This window comes from Xyrauchen texanus, chromosome 10 (assembly GCF_025860055.1).
Source record: "Xyrauchen texanus isolate HMW12.3.18 chromosome 10, RBS_HiC_50CHRs, whole genome shotgun sequence".
NCBI classification, from domain to species: Eukaryota; Metazoa; Chordata; class Actinopteri; order Cypriniformes; family Catostomidae; genus Xyrauchen; species Xyrauchen texanus.
The window spans coordinates 10221860-10245417 of NC_068285.1; the positions used below are offsets into that span (position 1 = coordinate 10221860).

At 37.9% G+C, this 23558-nt stretch overlaps 1 protein-coding gene across 2 annotated transcripts; it reads left to right on the top strand.

Annotated features, from left to right (window-relative positions):
• The first annotated feature begins 5874 nt into the window (after positions 1-5874).
• Positions 5875-22307, top strand: LOC127650883 (zinc transporter ZIP4-like). Of its 2 annotated transcripts, XM_052136522.1 has the most exons (12): positions 5875-6087; positions 7680-7991; positions 8208-8412; positions 9568-9701; positions 11403-11577; positions 12066-12238; positions 15191-15358; positions 15826-15918; positions 16504-16558; positions 18378-18530; positions 20946-21133; positions 21216-22307. In XM_052136522.1, the coding sequence occupies exons 1-12, from the start codon at positions 5896-5898 to the stop codon at positions 21342-21344; spliced, it is 1977 nt and encodes a 658-aa protein (XP_051992482.1). In that variant the 5' UTR covers positions 5875-5895; the 3' UTR covers positions 21345-22307. The 2 variants fall into 2 exon arrangements, with proteins under 2 accessions (XP_051992482.1, XP_051992480.1); XM_052136520.1 differs by having other exon boundaries at positions 20946-22307.
• The last annotated feature ends 1251 nt before the right edge of the window (positions 22308-23558 follow it).

Consider the following 23558-nt stretch of genomic DNA (forward strand, 5'->3'; position numbering starts at 1 on the left):
CCTCAGCAGAACACAAATTAAGGTTTTTAGTAGAAGATAGAGCTCTATCAGGTCCTTATAATGCAAGTGAATGGGTGCCGGCACTTTGACGGTCCAAAAGTCACATTTAGGCAGCATAAAAGTAATCCACATGACTCCAGTCGATCAGTGAATGTCTTCTGACATTCTGTAAGAAACATGTCGATATTTTAAACTTTATTAACTTTCAAAAATCGCTTCCTGTCAGCAGTCGTCACATCAGTGACATGAGTGCAATGGTGCGTTCACACGAGAAGTCGGAGCGTGCACTTTGTATTCAACGAGGATCGAACGTCATGCATGAGTTACACAGGACAGAAGTAACGATATAAGGTTAAAACATTTTAATTATCGATTTGTGTGGATTACTTTTATGCTGCCTAAATGTGACTTTTGGACCGTCAAATTACTGGCACCCATTAACTTGCATTATAAGGACCTGACAGAGATTATCTTCTACTAATAATCTTCATTTGTGATCTGCTGAGGAAAGACAGTCATACACATCTGGGATGGCATCAGAGAGAGTGAATAATGAGGGAATATTTATTTTTGGGTGAACTGTACCTTTAAGGGGATTATAGGTTTCATTTTAATAATTGAACAGCTCAGGAAAGAGTCACAGAAGTCTGCCTGGATGCCATGAATTTCTACAGAATATTTAAAATGGGAATAAATATGGTATAAAGTACGATTTGGCTTGTGCCAAATTTTGGCTCACTTTATAATGATTCCTCACTGCCATATTTGGTTTACTGACACTGAACTGCGAACATCTAACCTGAGCGTCCTTTGTTTTGAGACAGACGTTTTGTAATATTTAAATTTGCCACTTTTTGAGTCTGTGTTTAAAAAGGTTATTCCAAGTGCGCAATATACAGAACGAGGTGCCAGTCTTAGCTAGAGGTGTGTCAAAATTGGCTTTCCAGGTCAGTGGTTGAGTGAATCTTACAGAGAAATGTTCATGTCACATTTCACCTCACAATCGAAAGAAAAAATATAAAAGAAATGATCATTTGCATCAAGAAATTTTAAGCCTATTTTTTGACTATTACATTTATTTATTTTTTATTACATTTGTTATTATTTTCATGACAATTAAACACATTTTCCTCCCAAATTCTCACTACCGTAATGTTACAAAGTATTGTACAGTAATGAAACTTTAAATAATAATAAATTAAATTCAGGTCAGCGTTTACTATCATGATGTGTACTTTACAAATGTACATACGGTAATGAGAATAATACATGTATTTCATTACAATAATGATAATTGGGGTGGGGGGAGGAGGGAATTGTGCTTATTTGTCATGTAAATTATGTCACAATGCAAAAATAAATCGTAATGGTCTAAAAATAGGATTCATATTCTTGATGAAATGTATATACACCAAAAACAATAATTAGGTCTATATTTAAGATATGCATATTTTATTACAAAATTCCTTCAAATTGAATTGAGTCAGCTTTAACTAAATAAAACAAGAAACTAAATATGTTAAGTTTTATGCATTTAATTTTGTTACAATAAAAAATTAAAAAATTGTAATAATAAATACACAATTTAATTTGATGGAATTTTGTAATGAAATTGAAATGTGTAAATCTTAAATATTGGCAAAAAAAATATTTTAAAGGGAATTATTTTGAGGTTTGCCATTTTCGCAACGCTTAAACATCAGGTTGCAGGTGTACAACAAGTAAACGGTCCTGGTCAATTGTGATTTGTGGTGTCTTGACCAGATCAAATGACTTTCAAAGGGGAGGGAACTGCATTTACTTGTTAAATACTGTTTTGTTAACATCACGATTTATATGGCGCGTGGAAAGCCACTGAGAAAATGTATCTTATTGGAATCTGCAAATATAAATACAGATCAAAGAAAATGGAATTCTAACTGTTTGTTGTTCCACTGTTGCTATGGAAACCACACATCGTTTCTATGTCCTGCAATTTTACAATAGTGTTCAAAATCAAATGTCAATAAAAGATATGACAATTGCTGTACTGTTTGTGGGATGATCTGTGATTAATTGCACTGACATTTGTTATCATAAACCAGCTTTATACCACATAGTGTAATGTTTTAGACTGAAAATTGCAGTGTGAATGTTGTCTTAGTCTGAGCTACTTTTTCCATCCTTAACAAATAAATGTGAGGGCGTTTAGGCCATATACGCAATCAGGGCCAGTCAACCCATTAGGTGACCACCTAGAACTCCATCTCTTTGGGGGCACCGATCTACAAGACTCTCTTTCAACATGTGTTGAACCTATGTTGTCAATACTCCCACCTGTGCACTCCTATAACATGTAATACAGCCGCTGTGTTGGCTATTTAGACTCAGAGCTAGCAAAGCCAAATTGGAGAGGGGCCAGAGAGCGGGTCAAGTCAAGTCAAGTGGTTTTTATTGTCGTTTCAACCATATACAGTTAGTACAGTACACAGCGAAACGAGACAACGTTCCTCCAGGACCATGGTGCTACATAAAACAACATAGGACAAACCCAGAACCACATGAGACTACACAGACTAAATAACATACGAAAGGAAGGCCTCACAGGCAATGTTGTGAAACGCCAACCAGGCAGAGATCACCGGGAAGACAGTAACTAGACAAACTGACAGGAACAAGACAGAACAGACAAAAGTTTGGGAGGAGAACAACAACACAAACAACCAGACAGGGGAAACATGGCAGAACACACAGGGAGATTAAATAGAGGGAGAAATGAGGAGGGTTCTGATGGAACCAGGTGAGGCAGATGAACTAATAATCAGGCAAATGAGGGGCAGGGTTAGCATTCAAGAAAGCACATGGCAACACAAACATATACCATGTGCTCACACACAACATAAGAGACAATACATGGGAGTCAGGGTCCTGACACAAGGGATTACAAACAAAGTAGACTACTGTGACAGCATCCTGACAGTACCCCCTCTTTAAAAGGGCATCAAAGGGAACATCCAACACAACACAAGACAAGACTAACAAAACAGACACAAAGAAAGATAGGGAGCGAAAAGAGGGTCAGGCAGATCCAACCAGGAGAACATCAGGGGAGAGGAGGGAGGGAATCCAAGGACGTGCTGGAGGTATGGACCATGGAGGCTCCAAGAGAGCAGGGGTACAGGGAACAGACCAGGGGCATGGTCGGGATGGACCAAAGGGACCTCAGCAGAGCAAACCAGGGGGGCGCTGGTGGAGCTGACCATGGGATGGTAGGTGGGGGAAGCCGTGGGGGTGGCTATGAGGTGGTGACGAGATCAGGCAGGTGGGGGAGAAGCTCAAGGATGGAAGCGGGGTCAGGCGTATCCGATAAATTGCAATATATGGTAAGCACTTTTGAAATATGCAGTATGTTCATATGTGGTTTTCACCAGGGCCGGACTGGGAAGAGAAATCTGCCCGGGATTTTACATAGCAACTGGCCCAAAAGTTGAGCGGGGGGGTGTTAGCTTATCGCGGCCCATTCGGCCCGTTTCGCAGCCGACCCACAGGCCCGCTCGGTTCTCCCGATGGCCAGTACACCCCTGATCGGCCCCAAAGTGCATCGGCCCATTGTGAAAATGCCCGGTATGCCAGATTACCAGTCCAGTCCCTGGTTTTCACTAATATAAAAAAGTCACATGTACTATACATATCTTAGGAGTCAAAGTTCAGTTCCAATCAGTTGAGCGAGAGTTTACTGAAGACAAAGCTCTCCACGTTTCCAAAGACAGACACAGAAAAGGAGGTGAGGATCTAACCTCCAACTAACAACCATAATTGTTGACATCATCTCTTACAAGTACAGAGGCTTGATAGGGGAACAGTACAGATCAAACACTGTGTTCTGTTCAACTACATACTGTAAATGCCACGATTCAGAGCTGTGTCGTTGTTTATCTTTCAACACCAATCGTAAGCAAGTATTGTAAGGGTTGCAGAATTGTCCGATAGGGCTCTTCTTTTACGCTTAAAGTTGCTCTTTTGGCTTTGTCACATTATTCTCAAAACTCCACATAATCCCTGCAATGACATCATTGGACAGAATACAACACAGGCTATCCTTCCCTCAAGGTTGAGGCAGACCCCACGAAATCTCAGGCCTTATCCAGCTGGAACAAACATAATGATAGAACAATGCGTCCACACAACAGAGCAAAGTTAGGCAGAAATAAACGTTTAGTTTTGAATGCCAAGAACAGTAGCGGTTCTAGCTTGTTTGGCACCCTGGAAACCCGCTTCAACATGCCACCAAAGTTTTTGAGGGGGGAGGGATGTGATTCTAAATGAGAACGGCCCCAAAGTTGTTGACCAGGGGGTTGGTTGCTTTGGGGCATGGTGGCCTGTACAATATGCATTATCATTTTAATGCGGTATTGGTGCCATGACATTATTGCATTTGTGTGACTACATTTTAAAAATGGTTGTGATGGTGTTTACCTTGTGTCAAATATGTTTGATTATGTTTGGTTTCTTTATAGTGATTTAGGGATTTACATGTATTTCTTTTATTATTATTCTTTGTTTGATTTAAAACTAGATTTTTTAAATGCATTTATAATTTTAAACATTATATTTGGAGTTGCACTTTTTTTCGGACTGACTGGAGCGACCTTTACCGTTGACTTTACATTGGTGCAAATGTACATTAGCTGTGAAATCCTGAATTGAGGCCAATAACGGTTCTGAAAATAACTACACAACTAAAAAAAATATATATATATATATATATATATATATATATATATATATATATATATCTTTGTTTCTCAAACCTCTGTCTGTTGTGAATTCCTCCTTTTAATTAACTTACATGTCATTATTTCAAGGGGTGTGCTTGACCAGAGAGTATTTAGCAGAGACAGGCCACTTCTATTAAAATTAATGGGAGACACTGGAAGGCCCAACGGTCAACGGATGTAGAAAGGAAGTCCCGCCTTACAGGTAAAAGAGCCAATCACCTTTTAGATACAGTCATCGCCTGTCAATCAACTCTAGAACATTAGCTATATTTAGCATTAGCTATAAGCCAGGAAAATTGCATTTTTAGCGTAATATGAGGTACAGAATCACAATTTATGAATCCAATGTTGTCAGATTTCATTGCTGATTTTGATATATGTTCTTTGGTTGTAATCTTGACCAACCTTATTTGGGATTTCGGTATTTCTCCATTCAAGTAGACAGGAGCTGCACTGGCATGACTGGAAATAGCTTCCCGAGAGCGTCCCAAAGATGTGCACCAGTGGACTGACTTGCTAAAAATTACTTTGGCTTGTCTGCCTGTGATGCATTTAAAATATGACATATATAATGATATATAATCTTTCACTAGCTGACCATTTTTTAAATGAGAAAGAATGGCACTATTACTTAAGGTAATGAGGCCAGCTCACCTGTCCACAGGGGCATAGCAATCGTTTCAAAAGTGAGGGGGACCGAACGATTAGCGCAAGATGATATAAATATATTAGATATCTTTTTAAGGCTCTCAATCGATCATTGTTTTATTATTGAATGAATTACACGATTGACCAGTGAATTTTAACTTTTGCATTTAGACATTTGCTGTATGAAAGACACATTTGCCCTGTGAAAAAGTGCGGGACAAACTTTGGTTTTATTGAAAGTGAGTGGGAACGTCCCCCGCATCCCCCACGTGTTCTACGCCCCTGCCTGCCCAAACCCCTCTGAGCAGGTGGACGGAGGAGCTTGCTTCTTTTATGTGATGTATTAGCCAATCAGAAGCCTGTACTGGAGAAGAGCAGGTACTGCATCACCTCAGAGAGGAACTTTAAAACTCCTGTGTGTCTGTGCGGTCATTCAGACGCACCTCAAACAGTTACTCTGTACAGAACAAACGGACAACGCTCACCGATTATGGAGACAATAGGAGTTTTAGCACTCTGTTTCAGTCTGTTCAGCGGGGCGCATGGCGATAAACAGGACATTTATGCGAAAGTTGTGGATTTAATGTCTCCAGGACAGGAGTTCCTCACAGAAGATGCGGTTCGCTCGGTTTTGGGACGGCTGGAGGAGCGCGTGCAGTGCTCAGGTGTGTCGTGTGGAAAGGTGAGTTAGAATTGAGGTCGAGGATCAGCGCGAGCAGTACACACTCAGTAAATAAATAAATACAATACGAGTATATTTTTAAGATTTACGCATCAAAAATAACACCTGCGAGAAAAGTCCGACTGTGCATGTAGCCTGTACACCTGTAGAATTGTCTTTATAACACATTAAAAATATATATTTTAAAGATTAATAATAAATTACATAAGTGTTTAAGGAACATCTATAGCAAAACAGAAAGAAAGAAACAGCTATTATTTATCTGCCTTATAAAAAATATATTTTGGGCTACTTTTAAAAAACATGCAGCCTGTCAAGAATAAATAAGTTGAAAGTTACATCACCCGTAAAATCAGAAATAATTTATATTTTGTTTTATTTTAAATATTATATATATATATATATGTGTGTTATAATCAGTGTTTGGGGTAATGCATTACTAAATAATTAATTATTGTAATTAAATGACATTTTCATTGAAAAAAAAACATAAAGTAAGGGATTACTCTTAATTTTCCAGTAATTTATTTACAGTTACTTCTGATGTAATTGCGTTAAATACTGTAAAGACTCTATAGCACTTCTATATACATCAATAGTGAATTTAAAATCGAAATTTAACGTCTAATGTTAAAATGTATGTTTTCTAATTTAACGCTGGCCCTTTAAATTATTTGGCCAGCTCATGAATAATGTATTTGTTTTGATATCATTTATTTGAAAGACAGTTTCATGATCTGGTGGAGGCTGATTACTTTTAGAAAGTAATTATTAATAAATAATGCAATGTCTTTTCAAGACAGAGTAGTTAGTACAGTAATCTAATTACATTGTAGAAGATGTAATAAGTCATTAGTAATTAGTTACTTTTTAGAGTAACTTACGCAATACTGGTTATAATTCATATTTATTTTAAATTTTAAGTATACTAGTTATACTTAGTGTTAAGACTTTTATTTTGCATTATACTTTTGTATTATTTTCATAAGTGTAATTTTATGTACATGGTAATTTAGGAAGAGAAATTAAAAACTATGCTATTTATTTTCTACAGATACATTGTATTTTTTTAGTGCACTAAACTTATTTAGCCTACTGTATTTGTGGTGTTTTGTATTTAAATAACATTTAAAATAGTTTGCATTTGTTGGGTTAAGAGCATCAGGTTTGATTTAGTATTATTGAATATTATGTTTGAACTTTGAATTGCATATTATTTTCAAGGTTAATCTTGCTGTATATTTTTCTATGGTTCATTTCATGTATGTGATTTCTTAAAGCTCATTATTGTCATTCATACGGTGGCTCAGTGGGTCGCACTGTCACCTCTCAGCAAGAAGCTGTTTGCTTGGGGTTCCTCCCCTTAACCTGCAAAAGACAGACAGGTTAAGTGAATTGGAGACTCTGGAGAGAGCGAGAGTGTGAATGTGTATGTCTCCGTAAAGGACACCTGTCCAGGGTGTTTCCCTGCCTTCAGTCTGAGACAGCTGGGATAGGCTCCAGCTCTACCTGTGACCCTGTATATAGACACTCATTTTAGGGTCAGATCAAATGTTGTCATATCTGTTTACCTCTCTCTCTACTGTTTATAGTGCCTTTCTGTGGAAGTTCTGCCCCAGCTGTTGAGCAGCTACAACACCTCACAGGGGCTACAGATGGAGGACTTCTTCACAATGGCCCCTGGGTGCTGTCTGTTCCTGAGCGGGCCCCCGGACACCTGCAGGGGTATAGATGAGGGCCGCTGGAGCGTACAGACCCAACACTTCATTGAAACAATGTTAAGCCACGACAACAACACCACCCCCGGTAATCCTCCCCAAAGTGATATCGGTGCCACGGAACTGGAGAGTTTGGAGAGACTGTTTGACAGTATGGAAAAATACAATCGGCCTGACGTACATGAGGTTAGTGCAACTGCTTATTAGTTTTGGGATTTAAATAATCTTTATGTTTTGAGTACTATAGATTAAATGCTAAATACTGTTCCAACCTATACTTGTAGTTGTCACTACATATTACGAGCCACACGTCACCTTTAAAAATAACCACTATGTGAAATGACGTATGATTGATATCTCATGCTGCAGCCAAAGCTGTTGTTTATTTATCCACATTCGTAGACCTGTCTCTCTCTGAACAACATCCTGAAAGAGAGTAGCACCCATGACGGAGACCACACGCGCACAGAGCTGGATGCTGTGTTCGGAAACATCGTTTATCATGTCCTGCGTGGAGATTGCATGAAGACGCATGTCCGTCCTGAGCAAGAGCTTTTCCTGGATTACATCTTTAACCTGTTTGGCTCTGAAAATCTCACCTTGCATAGTAAGACTGACTGTTTGATAATTACATTCATAGACACACACTCCTAAAAATAAAGGTTCCCAGGTGGTTCTTTGGAGCAGCTTAAGTTCAGCGAAGACCCCAATTTTTTATTAAAAAATATTTCTGGCTCTATAAATAGATTAAAAAAGGTTCTTGATGTAACACTGTACAAACAAATGGCCAAGTAACTAAACTAAAAATGTGTCTCATGAGTTAAGATCTAAATTAAACGGTTGTATTTAAGTAAAAAAGCATTTTCCTAAACAGCTGTTTGTCACTATGGACCGGAAAATGTTTCTGATACATAAAATCTTTGCATGTAATGTCTAAAGGTTCATTTTTAGGTCATTTAATCTCATATTTTACGACTTTTAAAATGTTGCAAATTTAATGAAATGTTCACATTTGTCATTTTCAGTTTTGTTCAAGGTGGTTAAATCAATAACTAATAATCCAATAAGTGAAAGGATAGTATTTGGGGTAAAAACCACTCCAAAAAAAACATTTTAATATTTAATTTGCTCCATTGTAACTTGGTTCTTTAGGCCAGAATATTGGTTTTAAAAGCAACAGTAAAAAGATTTTTTCCTTAAAAAATATTAAAATGAAGGAAAAAGGACGATCTACGATTTCCTCCTTATGTTTCAAGCTGTAAAACCCTTTTGGTTGTAAGAGTGTATGTATTTGTAGAGCGGAAGGGGGCGGGGCGGGGCCGGGCTGGAATGACGCACGGTCCTCAATCAGCCTGATGGGGCGCGCGCGAGGGATAAAGGCGGCCGGTGACGACAGTCTTCCTTTCCATTAATCTCTTTACATTGGTGCCGAAACCCGGAAAGGAGGCAAGAACTGGCTTAACAATATAAATAATATATAATAAAATAAAAAGACACACAAACAAACACAGACAGGACAGCTGCCCTGAAATTCTCTCTCTCTCGAACTGTCGTCACCGCCCGCCTTTATCCCTCGTGCGCCCCCTCAGGCTGATTGGGGACTGGAGCGTGCGTCATTCCAGCCCGGCCCTGCCCCCCTCCGCTCTACACTATTTAAATGCTATTCTTCAAATTTAATGAAGTAAAAAAACAGAGTAGTATTTGCTTCAAACCTGAACAAATGTGTTCACGTTTTCCTTTTAATGATGTCATTTTTACTCAGATTTTGAAGCGCTTCTCAAGACCCTAAACCTTGGTGGAGAGGAACACGACTACGACCACATTGACGATGAGCCCCACCACAGTGGAAAGACCCGTCAGCAAAGTCATCCAGACAACAACAGCAGCTGGGACTCGGTAACATACAGCATACAGTTGGTTTATGTGGGGCGTCATCTGAGATCATGGCACGACACCGAAATATAGTCAGTTACAGCTGACTTGATGAAAAGAGCAATCAAATATACAGTATGTACAGGACTGTGCACAAGTTTTAGGCACTTGGGGAAAATGTTGCATAGTGAGGATGTCTTAAAAAATAATGACATTTATCACTTAACATCATACAAAGTCCAGTAAACATAAAAAAGCTAAATCAATATTTGGTGTGACCACCTGTGCCTTTAAAACAGCCCCAATTCTCCTAGATACACCTGGACACAGTTGTTCTTGGCTGTTGACAGACAGGATGTTCTTCTGTCTATTTCGGCTGTCTCAATCGCTTCTGTCTCTTTAAGTAATCTCAGACTGACCCGATGTTCAGTGGGGGTCTCTGTGGGGGGGGGCCATGACATCTGTTGCAGCAGGGCTCCCTGTTCTTCTGTTCTATTCTACTCTATTTGCAAAAGTAATGATTGCGAGTCTAACATTTATATTTCCTGTTGACACACTAAAGCTGAAGATATAAATAACCATCTTAAGACAAATTATTTTGTGAAGCATCTTATGTGCCAAAGACTTCTGCACAGTCCTGTATATTTTGAGGACTGTAATGAATGAATGTTGTCCATGCTGCAATCTGTTCATGAGAATGAGTCAAATTAGAGCTGAATTAGGTCATTTCTGCAGCACTAATCCCACCAAATGGAAAAATAAACATTGCTTTCTGAGTACGTGTTACGACCCCCTGTTGTCTACCCCGTGTTTCTCTTGTCACCTGTCATGAACTCCAATTCCCATGATTCCCGGCCCTCATCACTGCCAGCCCCGTGTCATTGTTATCACCTGCATGTCATTTTGTCGTAATCATGTAGATGTCTGGAAGTCGATGTTTAGCCCTGTTCACCCTGTTCGTGTTCCGTGGACGTTTTCATGTTTTGGTTTCTTTTTTCCCATCGTGGATGTTTCCTTTGTTCCAGTCTGCTTTGTTTTCACTGTGTTCAATAAAAACCCGCATTTAGATCCGCACTCCTCATCTGCCTCCTCCTACTTACGTCACAGAACGATCGACCATTATGGATCTAGCGGTTCAACAGGCGAACTATAGACTTCTCTGCCTCAAGCAAGAGGACCGTCCTGTGGAGGACCACATCCACGATGGGAAAAAGAAACCAAAACATGAAAACGTCCAGGGAACACGAACAGGGTGAACAGGGCTAAACATCGACTTCCAGACATCTACAAACAACGATCGACAAGGAATGGAGGAACAGCAGGGTTTAAATACACAGACATAACGACAAAATGACATGCAGGTGAGAACAATGACACGGGCTGGCAGTGATGAGGGCCGGGAATCATGGGAATTGGAGTTCATGACAGGTGACAAGAGAAACACGGGGCAGACAACAGGGGATCGTAACACGTACGCCTCCCATCTGCTGTTGATGGACCAAACTGATGGTCTTGCCCTCAACTCACGCCACTGGACGAATCAATGTTATTGTCTCTCTTGAGTCAGGGCGCTCAAAACAAACAAGCGCCACAGAGACATTTTTATTTAATGACCGAATTGTATATTTTGGGTGACCTAGTCCTTTTATTATAATATATAAAGTCAAAGCATACATATAGAGTATCTTTATAGCTTTGTGTGTCAAATGTAGATTTTGCGTGCAGACTTGTTTCAGTGCTGAAGACCTGCTGAGGATCTTCCACGTGAACTCTTCCACAACACTGACCAGAGATCAGTTTACTCAGCTCAGTCCTGCCCTGATTCAACAGATACTCAGTGGAGGCTGTTCTCAGATCAGTACCACCCCCGTGGCCAATGATCCCCTGAGCACCGTCGAGAGTGAGTTACCTGTGCTTACACCATCATACGCTTGAGGTCATTAAATTATTAATATCTAATGTCATTTTTGGGCATGAAGTTTAGTGTACCGTGCAGCTTATTATTGCTAATGACTGCCCAGTTAGACAGGAAGAGACTGTCTGAACAATATGTACCTTATCTGACAGGTGACTTGTCTGGTTCTACTACAATATTAAGTTATGTTCCCTGTTGGCATTTTTGTGTTGGTATCATTTGACCGGTCTCTTGACAAAAGAGGAACAAGGAAAACCAGAAAAAATGTGACTGATCGTTTAAGTTGGGATCACATTCTGAAAAAGCAGCAAAACTGGCACCGACCCAATTGCGCCAGAGTTTCCAGTGTTTGTTCGCAATGTAGAGTATGAATGGCATGTCTGTGAATAACACAAACACTCTGACCTCCTTTTTTAATCAGGTCTGAGAATGTTATCTTACATACTATCAATGAATGAGCTCTTTGTGTCCAGGATATGGATATGCCACCCTTGCCAACATCATCATCTGTCTGATGGCCATGTTTGGGATCGTGGTGCTGTTGTTCTCCACCTGTACTCAAGTGTTTGATCTCTGTATTCAGTTCTGCATCGGTCTCGCTGTGGGATCTCTCACGGGTGACGCTCTGTTGCATCTGCTTCCTGCGGTGAGCGAACACCATTCGTTTTAGAGCGCTGAGAGACAGTGACCCTACAAAGATTTGGACACTTAAAAGCCACACTTAAAAATGTCTAGATGTCATTGCATGAGGGGAGTCTGCCACAACTGACAGTCACACTACTTTGAATAGTATATCTATTATCATTTCAAGTCAAACTAACTTCTTTGGTGCAATATTTTGCACATTTTGTTAATTATATTAACTAGCTTCTTAACTAGCATTACAGAAAGACAATGCTAGTTAAACATGGTAATGCACAATAATCACAATAATAGGATTTAACATAGGGAAAAGGTTTAAATTAAATTTATTTTGAATTTGGTAAGACTTTACAATAAGGTTGTATTCATTAACATTAGTTAATGCATTAGTTAACATTAACTAATAATTAACTAATGAACGCTAATACGTTTTTCAATGAAAAGTTGTGTATGTTAATATTAAAATACATTATGAACTAACAATAAACAATACTGTCTTACTAAATAAACATTGCAATCTAAATAATTTTAGATTGGTTCAAATCTTTACTAAAAGGGTTTCTTTGTTAACTTTAGTTTATGCATGAACAATATATTTTAATTATTGTTGTGAAAAGAAATTGTTCACTTCAACTCATGCATTTGTTTAAATTACACAATTAGTTTAGTTAATGGCAAGTTAAATACTTTTCATTTGCCAGACTGTGTTTAAAACATATTGTATGTTTCGTAAGTTCATTATAAGTTAATTAAATACTTCACATTTTATTTAATGACATTTCCCCTTTTTTACTATTAAATAATGTATGGAATTCGAAATGAAGGCAAATTAAATAAATATTAAAATATCACATAAACTACAATAACATTCATGTTTACAAAAGCTATTAGGATTAATATGCATTATTGTATTAAGCTCTGATATTGTATTTAAAATGTACAATTCATAATATGTACATAATTAAAAACAATACTCAATTAAGTTTGATGGAAATGTGTCAAACAATTGAAATATGTGGAAATCTTTAAAAATGCACAATAAATAAGAACACTTAAAACAGCTTGGACCAACATGGAAATTTAAGAAATTATTTTGCTCCTGCAGAAAACATTTTTTTTTTTTTTTGCAAAAGGCCCGCTAGTCCGTTTAGCAGCCGCGTCTCTACATTAGGGGCAAGTGGGGCTAAATCCCAAGTGGAGGTGGCGCTGTGGCGCTGTTGTGCAAAATGCCTGGCATCATCATACATTTATTTTAAGATATAATATATTTTCCACAACTTAAATGTGTTTTATGTCCATTATACAAGAAAAAATTATATATTCTTTTGAGAAAGTCTATTATTATTAAGGTATGTTGCATAAAAGCCATTTAATCGTTTTCATTTGCTATGCGTGTGGCTAGTCCTTCATCCTCAATGCTAACCAACGGAGAACTGGAGAACGTCATGCACATGTGCAACGAGCGTTCAATGACAATGATTCAATGAGTTTGTCTTTGCCCCTGAGCCAATCAAACGCTTTGATCATATTTATGTCAAGCTGTTGACATGTGTATCAGCAGTTACTGCTCTTGCCTGCAGACCTGCGTAGTGAACTTCATTGGTAAGTTTTAAAAGCGAAATGTCTTTGGTTGGTTTAGTTCATCATTTCATTGCATGCCATTGCGTTAAGGAGTTGTGTTGTTGATGCATTGGGTTGTATTAGATATCAAAGACTGCTAAATATTGGGAGTCTGTCATCTTGGTAAATGTTCTGCACTTATATAGCGCTTTTTTTTACCTTAGAGGTTACCAAAGCGCTTTACACTGTGTCCCAATCACCCATTCACACTCATACACCAATGGCGCAGAGCTAGCAAGGCGCTAGCTGCAATTGCCTGCAATTGGGAGCAACTTGGGGTTCAGTGTCTTGCCCAAGGACACTTCGGCATGTGGAGTCATGTGACCCTGCGATTGGCAGCCGACCTGCTCTACCACCTGAGCCACAGCCACCCCATTTTGATTAGTTTTGTTGTGCTGTTCGAGTTAGTGAGATATTATGCACACCCGCACGATTCGCCTAGCTGTGGTTTACTTTCACGCCCACTTGAGCTTTGTGACATGGATGTGCACGTCTTAGTGGTGCGATTAAGTCATTAGGGATATTTGTGTGGCATCACATTCAGAGGTTGCCCAAAAAACAACGTCTTTATTCGTTACTCTCTTTTCAATATCTGTCATGGTCTATTTTTATCAGCCATACTTGTTTTCATTTTATAAGTACTAGGGCAGTGAGGGATGTAGCATCTATGCTAATGGCACATACATCACTTTTTGACTCCCCTTGTTTGAGTCCGGTGAAACCAATTAATTCTAGTGTGAAACTTCTATCTGTCAATCAAACGCTACACAGGAAGCTCAGTTAACACAGGTACTCCACTAATATAATGGACAATTCTGCTCTAAACGGGATGTTTGCGCTTATTAAATGCATGCATAATTGGCTGAAACGATGCACTGCTTTTTGTGTTTTCTTTCTGTTATTATGCAGTTTGCACTTAATTATCATTGAAGCAATGATTGATGTATGCAGGCATGATATCAGATACCCTCTACTCAAAATCGAAACACAAAAGGGACACACAATACCAGGTGTAAATGATGATGGTGCCAGTTAATACACATCTAATATGCATATTAATACCAGGGACTAAATGGGGCACATGCACAGCGGGAATGTGAAGTCAAAAGTGACTTTTTTCTTTTTATCTGTCAAAATGACTTATTCGTCAATGTTTCAAAGATTGGTCAAATAATGTATTGTTAAGTGATTGCTTGTGCCCCACCCTAAATAATGACCCTGATACGTCACTGCTGTTTAGTGCCAGTCTGATGAGAATTCTGGTTGAAATATCTTTCAGATCAGCCAGTTGTTAGTCGTCTGTGATGTGTGTGTGTGTGTGTGTGTGTTTGTGTAGATCTTGAGCCTTCATAAACATGATGACGGACACAGTCAGGACCATTCAGAGGAGAACTTTGACTACGTTTACAAGCTCCTGGTGGTCATTGGAGGCATCTATGTCTTCTACCTGCTGGAAACCATCTTCTCCATCATTACTCGTCAAGATCACCATCATCATACTGGAGTGAGTAACGTGTTTTTTGGAAATGTTTTTAACCTCCAACATGTATTGATGGTCAGCTTTCACCTCAGACCAACATACTGTACCTTCTGATCTCGTACATTTACATTTATGCATTTGGCAGATGCTTTTATCCAAAGCGACTTACAGTGCACTTATTACAGGGACAATCCCCCCGGAGCAACCTGGAGTTAAGTGCCTTGCTCAAGGACACAATGGTGGTGGCTGTGGGGATCAAACCAGCAACCTTCTGCTTACCAGTTATGTGCTTTAGCCCACTACGCCACCACCACTGCTTTGTTCCTTCAAAACACATTCTTGATAATACAGTTATGTCAACAGATCAACAGAAGGCATTAAATGCAAAAATAATTGCATTTGTTTTATATATATATATAAAAATATATAAATGTCTGCCTCAAAAGTACTAAATGATTTGGATCTAATATTGTTATTATTTCTTGTTGTAGGAGACTGAACCTCATCACTGTGACCACAGTAAAGTGCTACAGCTGTTCCAGAGAAGAAGACAGAACAATCACTCCACCTCTCAGGCTGAGCTGGTGACAGTACTTCTATTTATTTATTTGTTTATGTATTTATTTATGTATTTATAGATTTTAAGTTAGGTCAAATTAGCATTTTACAGAGTCTTAAAGACAAAAACAACGTTAGTGTTGCAAAACACTATAACAGTTTTTGAACCAAATAATAGATGAAAAGAGTTTATTAAAATGAAATTTCCGTGATCATTTCCTCACCCTCATGTTGGTCCAAACCCATATGATTTTTGTCTATTTAGTGAAACACAAGAGATATTTAGCAGAATGTTTGTGCTGCTCTTGTTCATGCAATAAAAGTAAAAAGTGACCAGGGGCCGTAAAGCTCTAAAAAAAAGCACCATAAACATACATTAGTGCATATGACTCATACTCTATAGTCCAAGTCTTCTGAAGCCACAAGATTACTCCTAATGTATGTGTGTTTGGAACAACATAAGAGTGAGAAATTTTTTTTTGGGTGATATAATCCTTTAAACTTGTTACACCACATATTGTAAATAATATGAACTTATATTAAATATAGAAAAATGTGGATCTCATAAATTTTGCTGAATGTATCTCAGCTGTTATTTTTATTGATATTAGGTGGATACGGAAAATAATGGGAAGTCTGTCCCGGGACCAACTGGCCCCAAAAGAGGTCAGTGTTAAGCAGGTTTAGGCTGTGACTTCCACACCAGTAATTACACACAGCTGAAGTTAATCAAATATTTGTGTTTATTACATCTTCCGGCACTTTCGTGATTTTTATTAAAACATTTTTTCTTTTTATTATGTGAAAGTCACATTAAAACCTTTTGCCATGTCTTCTTCATTTATTTTTGGTACATTTCAGATGATTTTTATGGATAGATTTCACTGTTTTAGTCTCTTTACAAGCAAACTAGCATAAAATGTTTTGTCTTGTTTTCAGAGAAAACTACATTTTGTGATTTTATCCTTTAAGCTGTTCAAAACTGGTCTGTTTGTGGTCATTTTTGACCGGATACAATAAAGGTGTACCCCTTTTTTTTATGAAATGTTATAACACTAACTTCCCTGAAATAGTAACAATAAAATGATGCACTTCTTTTGGGATTTTAGGTTATTTATTTACATGGACATTTTTCAATTTCACAATCATTTGCAAATAAGCAACTTCACTACAGTAAAAATCGCCACTTCTATACATAAAACATGATAAAATATGAGAATGTATTGGGGGAGATTGCTGCCATCTGGTGATAAAAACACAAATAACAAGTCTTGAGAATCATGTTGGGACAATAACAGTCAGGGGTGCAGCTGCAGTGTAAGAACAATAGATTCATGCATTTATAGAAGTTATGCATTTGGCTAATTTAGATATTAATGAACCTGATCAAGAGAAGACACAGAATAAGGATTATGTTACCAATAATTAATTTCAAATATCCCAATTCAATTACTCAAGGTAAATTAATAATAATGTGAAGACAATGAACTGCAACGGACTTTGAAAAACATTTTGCAAATATTTACAACGTCAAAATTCAGTGAATGGCAATAATGATCAACAATAAACAAATGCATTAACATGTGTAACAAACAGTAAGAACAGTGAAGAATGAAGCAAATCTGGGGAGTGTCTGTATGTATATGGGACTGTGTGTGTGTGTATGTGTGTATGTATGTGTGTGTGAGTGTGTATGTGTGTGTGTTCTGGCTGTGTCATAGTCGAACCCATTAATTTATCTTTCTCTGTGTGTGTGTGTGTATGTGTATGTATATATGTGTGTATGTGTGTATGTGTTCTGGCTGTGTCATAGTCGAACCCATTCATTTATCTTTCTCTGTGTGTGTGTAAGTGTGTGTATGTATGTATGTATGTATGTGTGTGTGTGTGTATGTGTTCTGGCTGTGTCATAGTCGAACCCATTCATTTATCTTTCTCTGTGTGTGTGTGTAAGTGTGTGTACTCTGCATGTTTAATAGTCTCACCCCTTCATTTCTGTATGTGTTCGTTCAGTATTGTGGCTGATATATAGATTGTATTCAACACATATAAAAAACATTTGCTCTGTGTGAGGGTCTTTCCCATTCATTTCCTATGGTCGGTCAATTTTGACCGCTAGAAGCCAAGATGTCACATATTTTTAATGACCAGTTCGAGTCAATGTATGAAGTCCAAAAACAAACAAAAAATGAAATCGGTCAAAAATGGCCGAACAGCCTCTTATGGTTAAAACAAGAAAAAACTATTTGCCAAAAGGGGTAAGAAAAATACTTTTAATTATAAGGGAAAACTACTTTATTTTTCTTACCCCACAGGCAGATTTAAAAAAAATGTAAGTTGGAAATTATTTTTTAAGTAAATAGTTTTTTCTGCTGAGGCACATTTGAGGGAGTAAAATGACATGTCCAATATCAATACCATCCCATGAGGTCACTTGTACAAAGGGAAACCATTTTTCATGTTATCTCTTTCTCTTCTGTCTCAGAGCAGCGTTTGCTCCCCTATATGATCACCATTGGAGATGCCATCCATAACTTTGTAGACGGTTTGGCCATGGGTGCTGCATTCTCTGTGTCGTGGCGTTCAGGGCTGGCGACGTCGCTCGCGGTGCTCTGTCACGAACTGCCACATGAGTTAGGTGAGCAATATCTCCAAAGACATTCATATAAACACACATGCATTCATACACAGCTGTGAAACAATTGCTTTCTTAATCAGCATTTTTTTCCCATCTTGTTTTCTAGAAAGATATTTAAACATTTCACATTGTTGCCTTTCTTGTTTTAAGCATATAACTTGACTGAAGATATATTCTCTGAAAACAAGTCTTAATTATCTTTAAAATGTTTAATTGTACATTTGTCTTGTTTAAATGATGTTTGGACATTTTTACTGGAAATCAAGACAATTGTTTTGCAGATTCCTTTTTGACCAATGAACTTTTCCATGCTTTTTCAAGTCATTTGTGGTTACTAGATAAAACATAAAGTTTTATAGAGATTGCATTCACAAAAAGCAATTTCTAGCTGTTAAAATGTATTACAGCTGAGCATAACTAGAAAATTGATAACACTTTACAATAAGGTTCTGTTAGTTAATTAAGCAATATCACAAGAGCAAGAGTGCGATATGGCCCTATATCAGCACTGCTGTGATTCAGCCATAGTTAATTACACCAGTGCTGATGTAGGGCCATATCGCACTCTTGCTCGTGTGATATTACTTATATACAACAGTTCAATGAACAAGAGTGCGATATGGCCCTATATCAGCACTGCTGTGATTCAGCCATAGTTAATTACAGCAGTGCTGATGTAGGGCCATATCGCACGAGTGTGATATTGCTTATATACAACAGTTCAATGAACAAGTCCATTTGTAAAAATTAGGAAAAACCGAGTACGGTCATAAAAACGCATGAAACTACTTTCTTATGCGACGGATCAGAATCTGCCGTTGCTGGTTCAAAACAAATAATGCGTCCAAACCATCATTAGTAATTCAAAAATGTCACTTCAGAAATAGTATCACGGCTTGTGCTTTTTCTGACAAGTTATTGGATAAACAAGGATGATGTGTGTGTGTGTGTGTGTGTGTGAGAGAGAGAAAGAGTGTGTGTGTGTGTGAGAGAGAGAGAGAGAGAGAGAGAGAGAGAGAGAGAGAGACACGGAGTGTGTGTGATCACCTGTTGCCACTCCCAAGCAGAGATGCTTTCAGCTTTCTGAAGATCAGCTTTCTCAGTGGAAAAATAGCATCCATTTCTCTCTATTTCGCAGTAGCCGTTGTGCAAGAGTCGATCACTATAGAAACCGCATTGTCCTCCACCATTTATAACAGCACCCACTGTGTAATTATATAAAGACGCTTTGGATAAAAGCATCTGCCAAATGCATGAATGTAATTAATCAGTCTGTTGTGTCTCTCAGCTGTGATGAGCCTTAATGCTGAAGTTGTTTGTTTAAAGCCGTTTAAAGCTATTTCCTAGCTTTAGTAGTGTAGCAGTAATGCAAGCGATCACAAAGTGCTGTTGTATGTAAACAGCTGATGCGGATTCACTTCACGTCACCAACTGGCTCATATTACACACAAAAATTATCTTTGCCACCACCTGCTGGCTAACATATGTAATGTCAAAAGACAAAAGTGAAACCATATCTCTTAACACATCTGCACTGCTCTTACACTTGAGTTTAGCACGAACACAAGCGGAGTGAAACACACACACAGTGAAGCGTACGAGTGCTGATGGTGTCACACCATCAGTGCTCACGGAACGTCTCTCGTCCAATCAGATTCAAGGACCGGAACTAACTGTGGTATATCATTAGTTAATTCATTAGATATCATGAGATAACAATGAACAATCTGTAAAGCATTTATTAACCTAGCTTAATGTTAATTGATACATATTGATTATTGTTGGTCTAATTTTACTTTATGTCTCCTTTTATACCTCATAAGGAATTTTAGAGGCAAAATTAATACTTAAATGAAATATAGCTGAGAATGCCATTAAGTCTCCAGAGCTATGAAAGAGCAAATAAAATATATATAAAAATATAAGATGATTCCTAATTTATAGATTAAAGGATTGTTGTTTTCCTCCATCTTTGGTTTAGTTTAACAGGCTCAAATACTTTGACATTTTTAGTCCACTAGTGGTAAATTAAGTCTTTCTTGAAGGAAGTTTGTGACTTTGTCACAAGGGTGTAGCCAGGAAAATACTTTTGGGTGGGCCTCAATAAAAATGAATGGGCCAAATTTTCATCTAAACATTTTTAACCAAAAAGTAGCGCAATCAAACTCTTTCACACCTGCAGAATTTTAGCATTTTATATATATATATATATATATATATGAGGTCAAAGAATATTCTGTAATATTCTGGATGGGCCTGGGTCTAATTTGGGTGGTCCCAGGCCCATCCCAGCCCACCCCTGGCTATGCCACTGTTTGTGACTTTTTTTATGTTTAAGAACTTCTCATTTATTTCAATCTTTAGTAGTCTTTTTTTCTTATTCAGGATGTTTTTCCCCCTCTGTTCTGACTCCAGGTGATTTTGCGATCCTGTTGCACTGCGGTCTGTCTGTGAAAAACGCTCTGCTGTTGAACGTGGCCAGCGCTCTCACCTCATTCATCGGCCTGTACATCGCGCTGTCCGTCTCCACCGAAACGGTCGCCCCAGAGTGGATTTCCGCTGTCACTACCGGCCTCTTTCTGTATGTTGGTCTTGCGGACATGGTACGTTATACATTTGAAAAGATATTTCAAAGTCAACAGATACTTCCTGCATTCATATCTAATAAATGTTTTTATCTTCTAGCTTCCCACCATGATTCACGTGGACAGCAAAAGACCTTGGCTGGTGTTTCTGCTGCAGAATTTGGGGCTGTTGTGTGGCTGGGGAATTTTGTTGCTCCTGTCTTTATATGAAGAACAGATAGGTGTCTAAACATGGCGTGTTTGGTACAGAAGTTGATGAAACAGATTAAATATATTCATGCAATTTAGAGCTTACTTGATTGTTTTCATATAGAATTATATATTTTTTTTGGGGCTAAGCAATAAACTGTAATAATGTTTTCATCATTATGTTATAATATTTTTGTTTCCATCCATTTAACTTGTCGCAGAATTTTAAGGATGCAATTACACTCTTTTACTGCCATATGATGCATGTTCAAGATTCAGTTTCGGGTAATTCTGACAACATACTACTATGTGTAAATGATTGTACTTAATGGGATAGTGTGAAATTTGATTGCTTTATCATGCTATATAAAAACATGTACATAAACACTCAAGAAGACTATTGATGACTTTTGTCAAAGCTATTTCTGTGAGAATATTCCTATACATCATTAACTCATTGACATTACACTTTTAATAATTAACTCATTGATGTTGGCACTCATTAAAGTCTTATGCATATTAACGTGCTGTTAGTTACTGTTTGTTAGTGCCATAACAGGTTGAAGGGGTGAAACCAGTCATTTTATTCTTTGGTCGATCCTCAGAAGTGCCCATTATTCAACAATAGCCACAGAACTGCAGGGAAATTACAGGATGCTTTAAAATATAACCTGTACATCTCAATTTCAATACAGAATAATGGCTACAACAAAAGTGAAAGGCGATACTGATGCTAACATATTTCCCAACATGTTCACAAAAGGAAGTCATTTTCCCGGTGGGATGATGCATTTTGGGGCCGATCAGGGGCGGACTGGCCATTGGGAGAACCAAGTGGGCCGGTGGGTTGGCCGCAAAACAGGCCCAATGGGCCGCGATAAGCTACAATGAGCCACCGCATTATGCAGAACAGACCACAAAACGGCACCGCGATAAGCAGAAAAGGACAAAAAACAAATGTTGTTCTAAACCAGATGGATTTCAGAGGTCTTTTGTGCTTTGTACCAAGTTACCTGTTTTGGGCACGTGTGCTTTTTGGCACACAAAAGGGCACAATACTGCCCACCACAGTACAGACTGGACAAGTACAGTATAGGTGTGTACCGGTTCTGGTTCACCAAAGGAATCAAGCGTGACTCAACAATAAGGATGGAACAACTTTTTCTGTGATGTATTAAACGTGTGTGTGTGTGTGTGTGTGTGTGTGAGCATGTATTTATCACTTTGTGGGGACCAAATGTCCCCATAAGGATAGTAAAACCCGAAATGTTTGACCTTGTGGGGACATTTTGTTGGTCCCCATGAGGAAAACAGCTTATAAATCATACTAAATTATGTTTTTTGAAAATGTAAAAATGCAGAAAGTTTTCTGTGAGGGTTAGGTTTAGGGGTAGGGTTAGGTTTATGGGATAGAATATAAAGTTTGTACAGTATAAAAACCATTATGTCTATGGAAAGTCCCCATAAAACATGGAAACACATATGTGTGTGTGTGTGTGTGTGTGTGTGTGTGTGTGTGTGTGTGTGTGTGTGTGTGTATGTAAGAGAGAGAGAGAATTACAACACATTGCAACATTATAACTGAAACCCTTTTATGGAAATTAAAAACCTAGAATAAACTACAATTTTAAATTTTATGCAAAATAGATCTTTTTTTTCTGGCATATACAAAAAACTCATTTCAATCATATATATATATATATCAGTGTGTCTGACCTGTAAAACAGGTTTTCAGTTGGTACAGTTGTGTCCTCTCATGAGCCATCACCCTGCTGTACAGGAACACAAACTGCATACAGTTAATCCACGTCAGGTCGCCATAAGAACTGAAGTAGAAGGACAGAGTCGAGAACTCCACATGGACTCCACTTCATCCTGTGCCTCCATACGGACCTGAAGAACAACATCCCATAGTTTACACCAGAAAAAACAAAACAGATCAGAATACAAAAGATAGAAAAATGAAACCAATAAAAATAGAATAGAAAATAATAGAATATATCAGAAGATAATATAAATATAAAAATATAGAACAGGAAAAAAACAGAAAATATCAGAATAGAATCAAAAGAGAACAGAAATAAAATAGAAGTTTCAAATAGAATAAATGGGAAAGATCAGAATAGAATAGGACAGAAAAATAAACACATCAAATCATAGTAGAATTAAACAGATATAAATAGAATATATCAGAATAGAAAAGAACAAAAATAGAACATATAAAAATAGAACAGAACATATAGAACTGATCAAA

Bases quoted from the DNA above. Each gene is read 5' to 3' on its own strand.
- LOC127650883 (XM_052136520.1), top strand. From the start codon at position 5,896: ATGGAGACAATAGGAGTTTTAGCACTCTGTTTCAGTCTGTTCAGCGGG. The intron at 6,088-7,679 runs GTGAGTTAGAAT...TACTGTTTATAG, and splicing joins CAGGTGTGTCGTGTGGAAAG to TGCCTTTCTGTGGAAGTTCT. The intron at 12,239-15,190 runs GTGAGCGAACAC...GTGTTTGTGTAG, and splicing joins TGTTGCATCTGCTTCCTGCG to ATCTTGAGCCTTCATAAACA.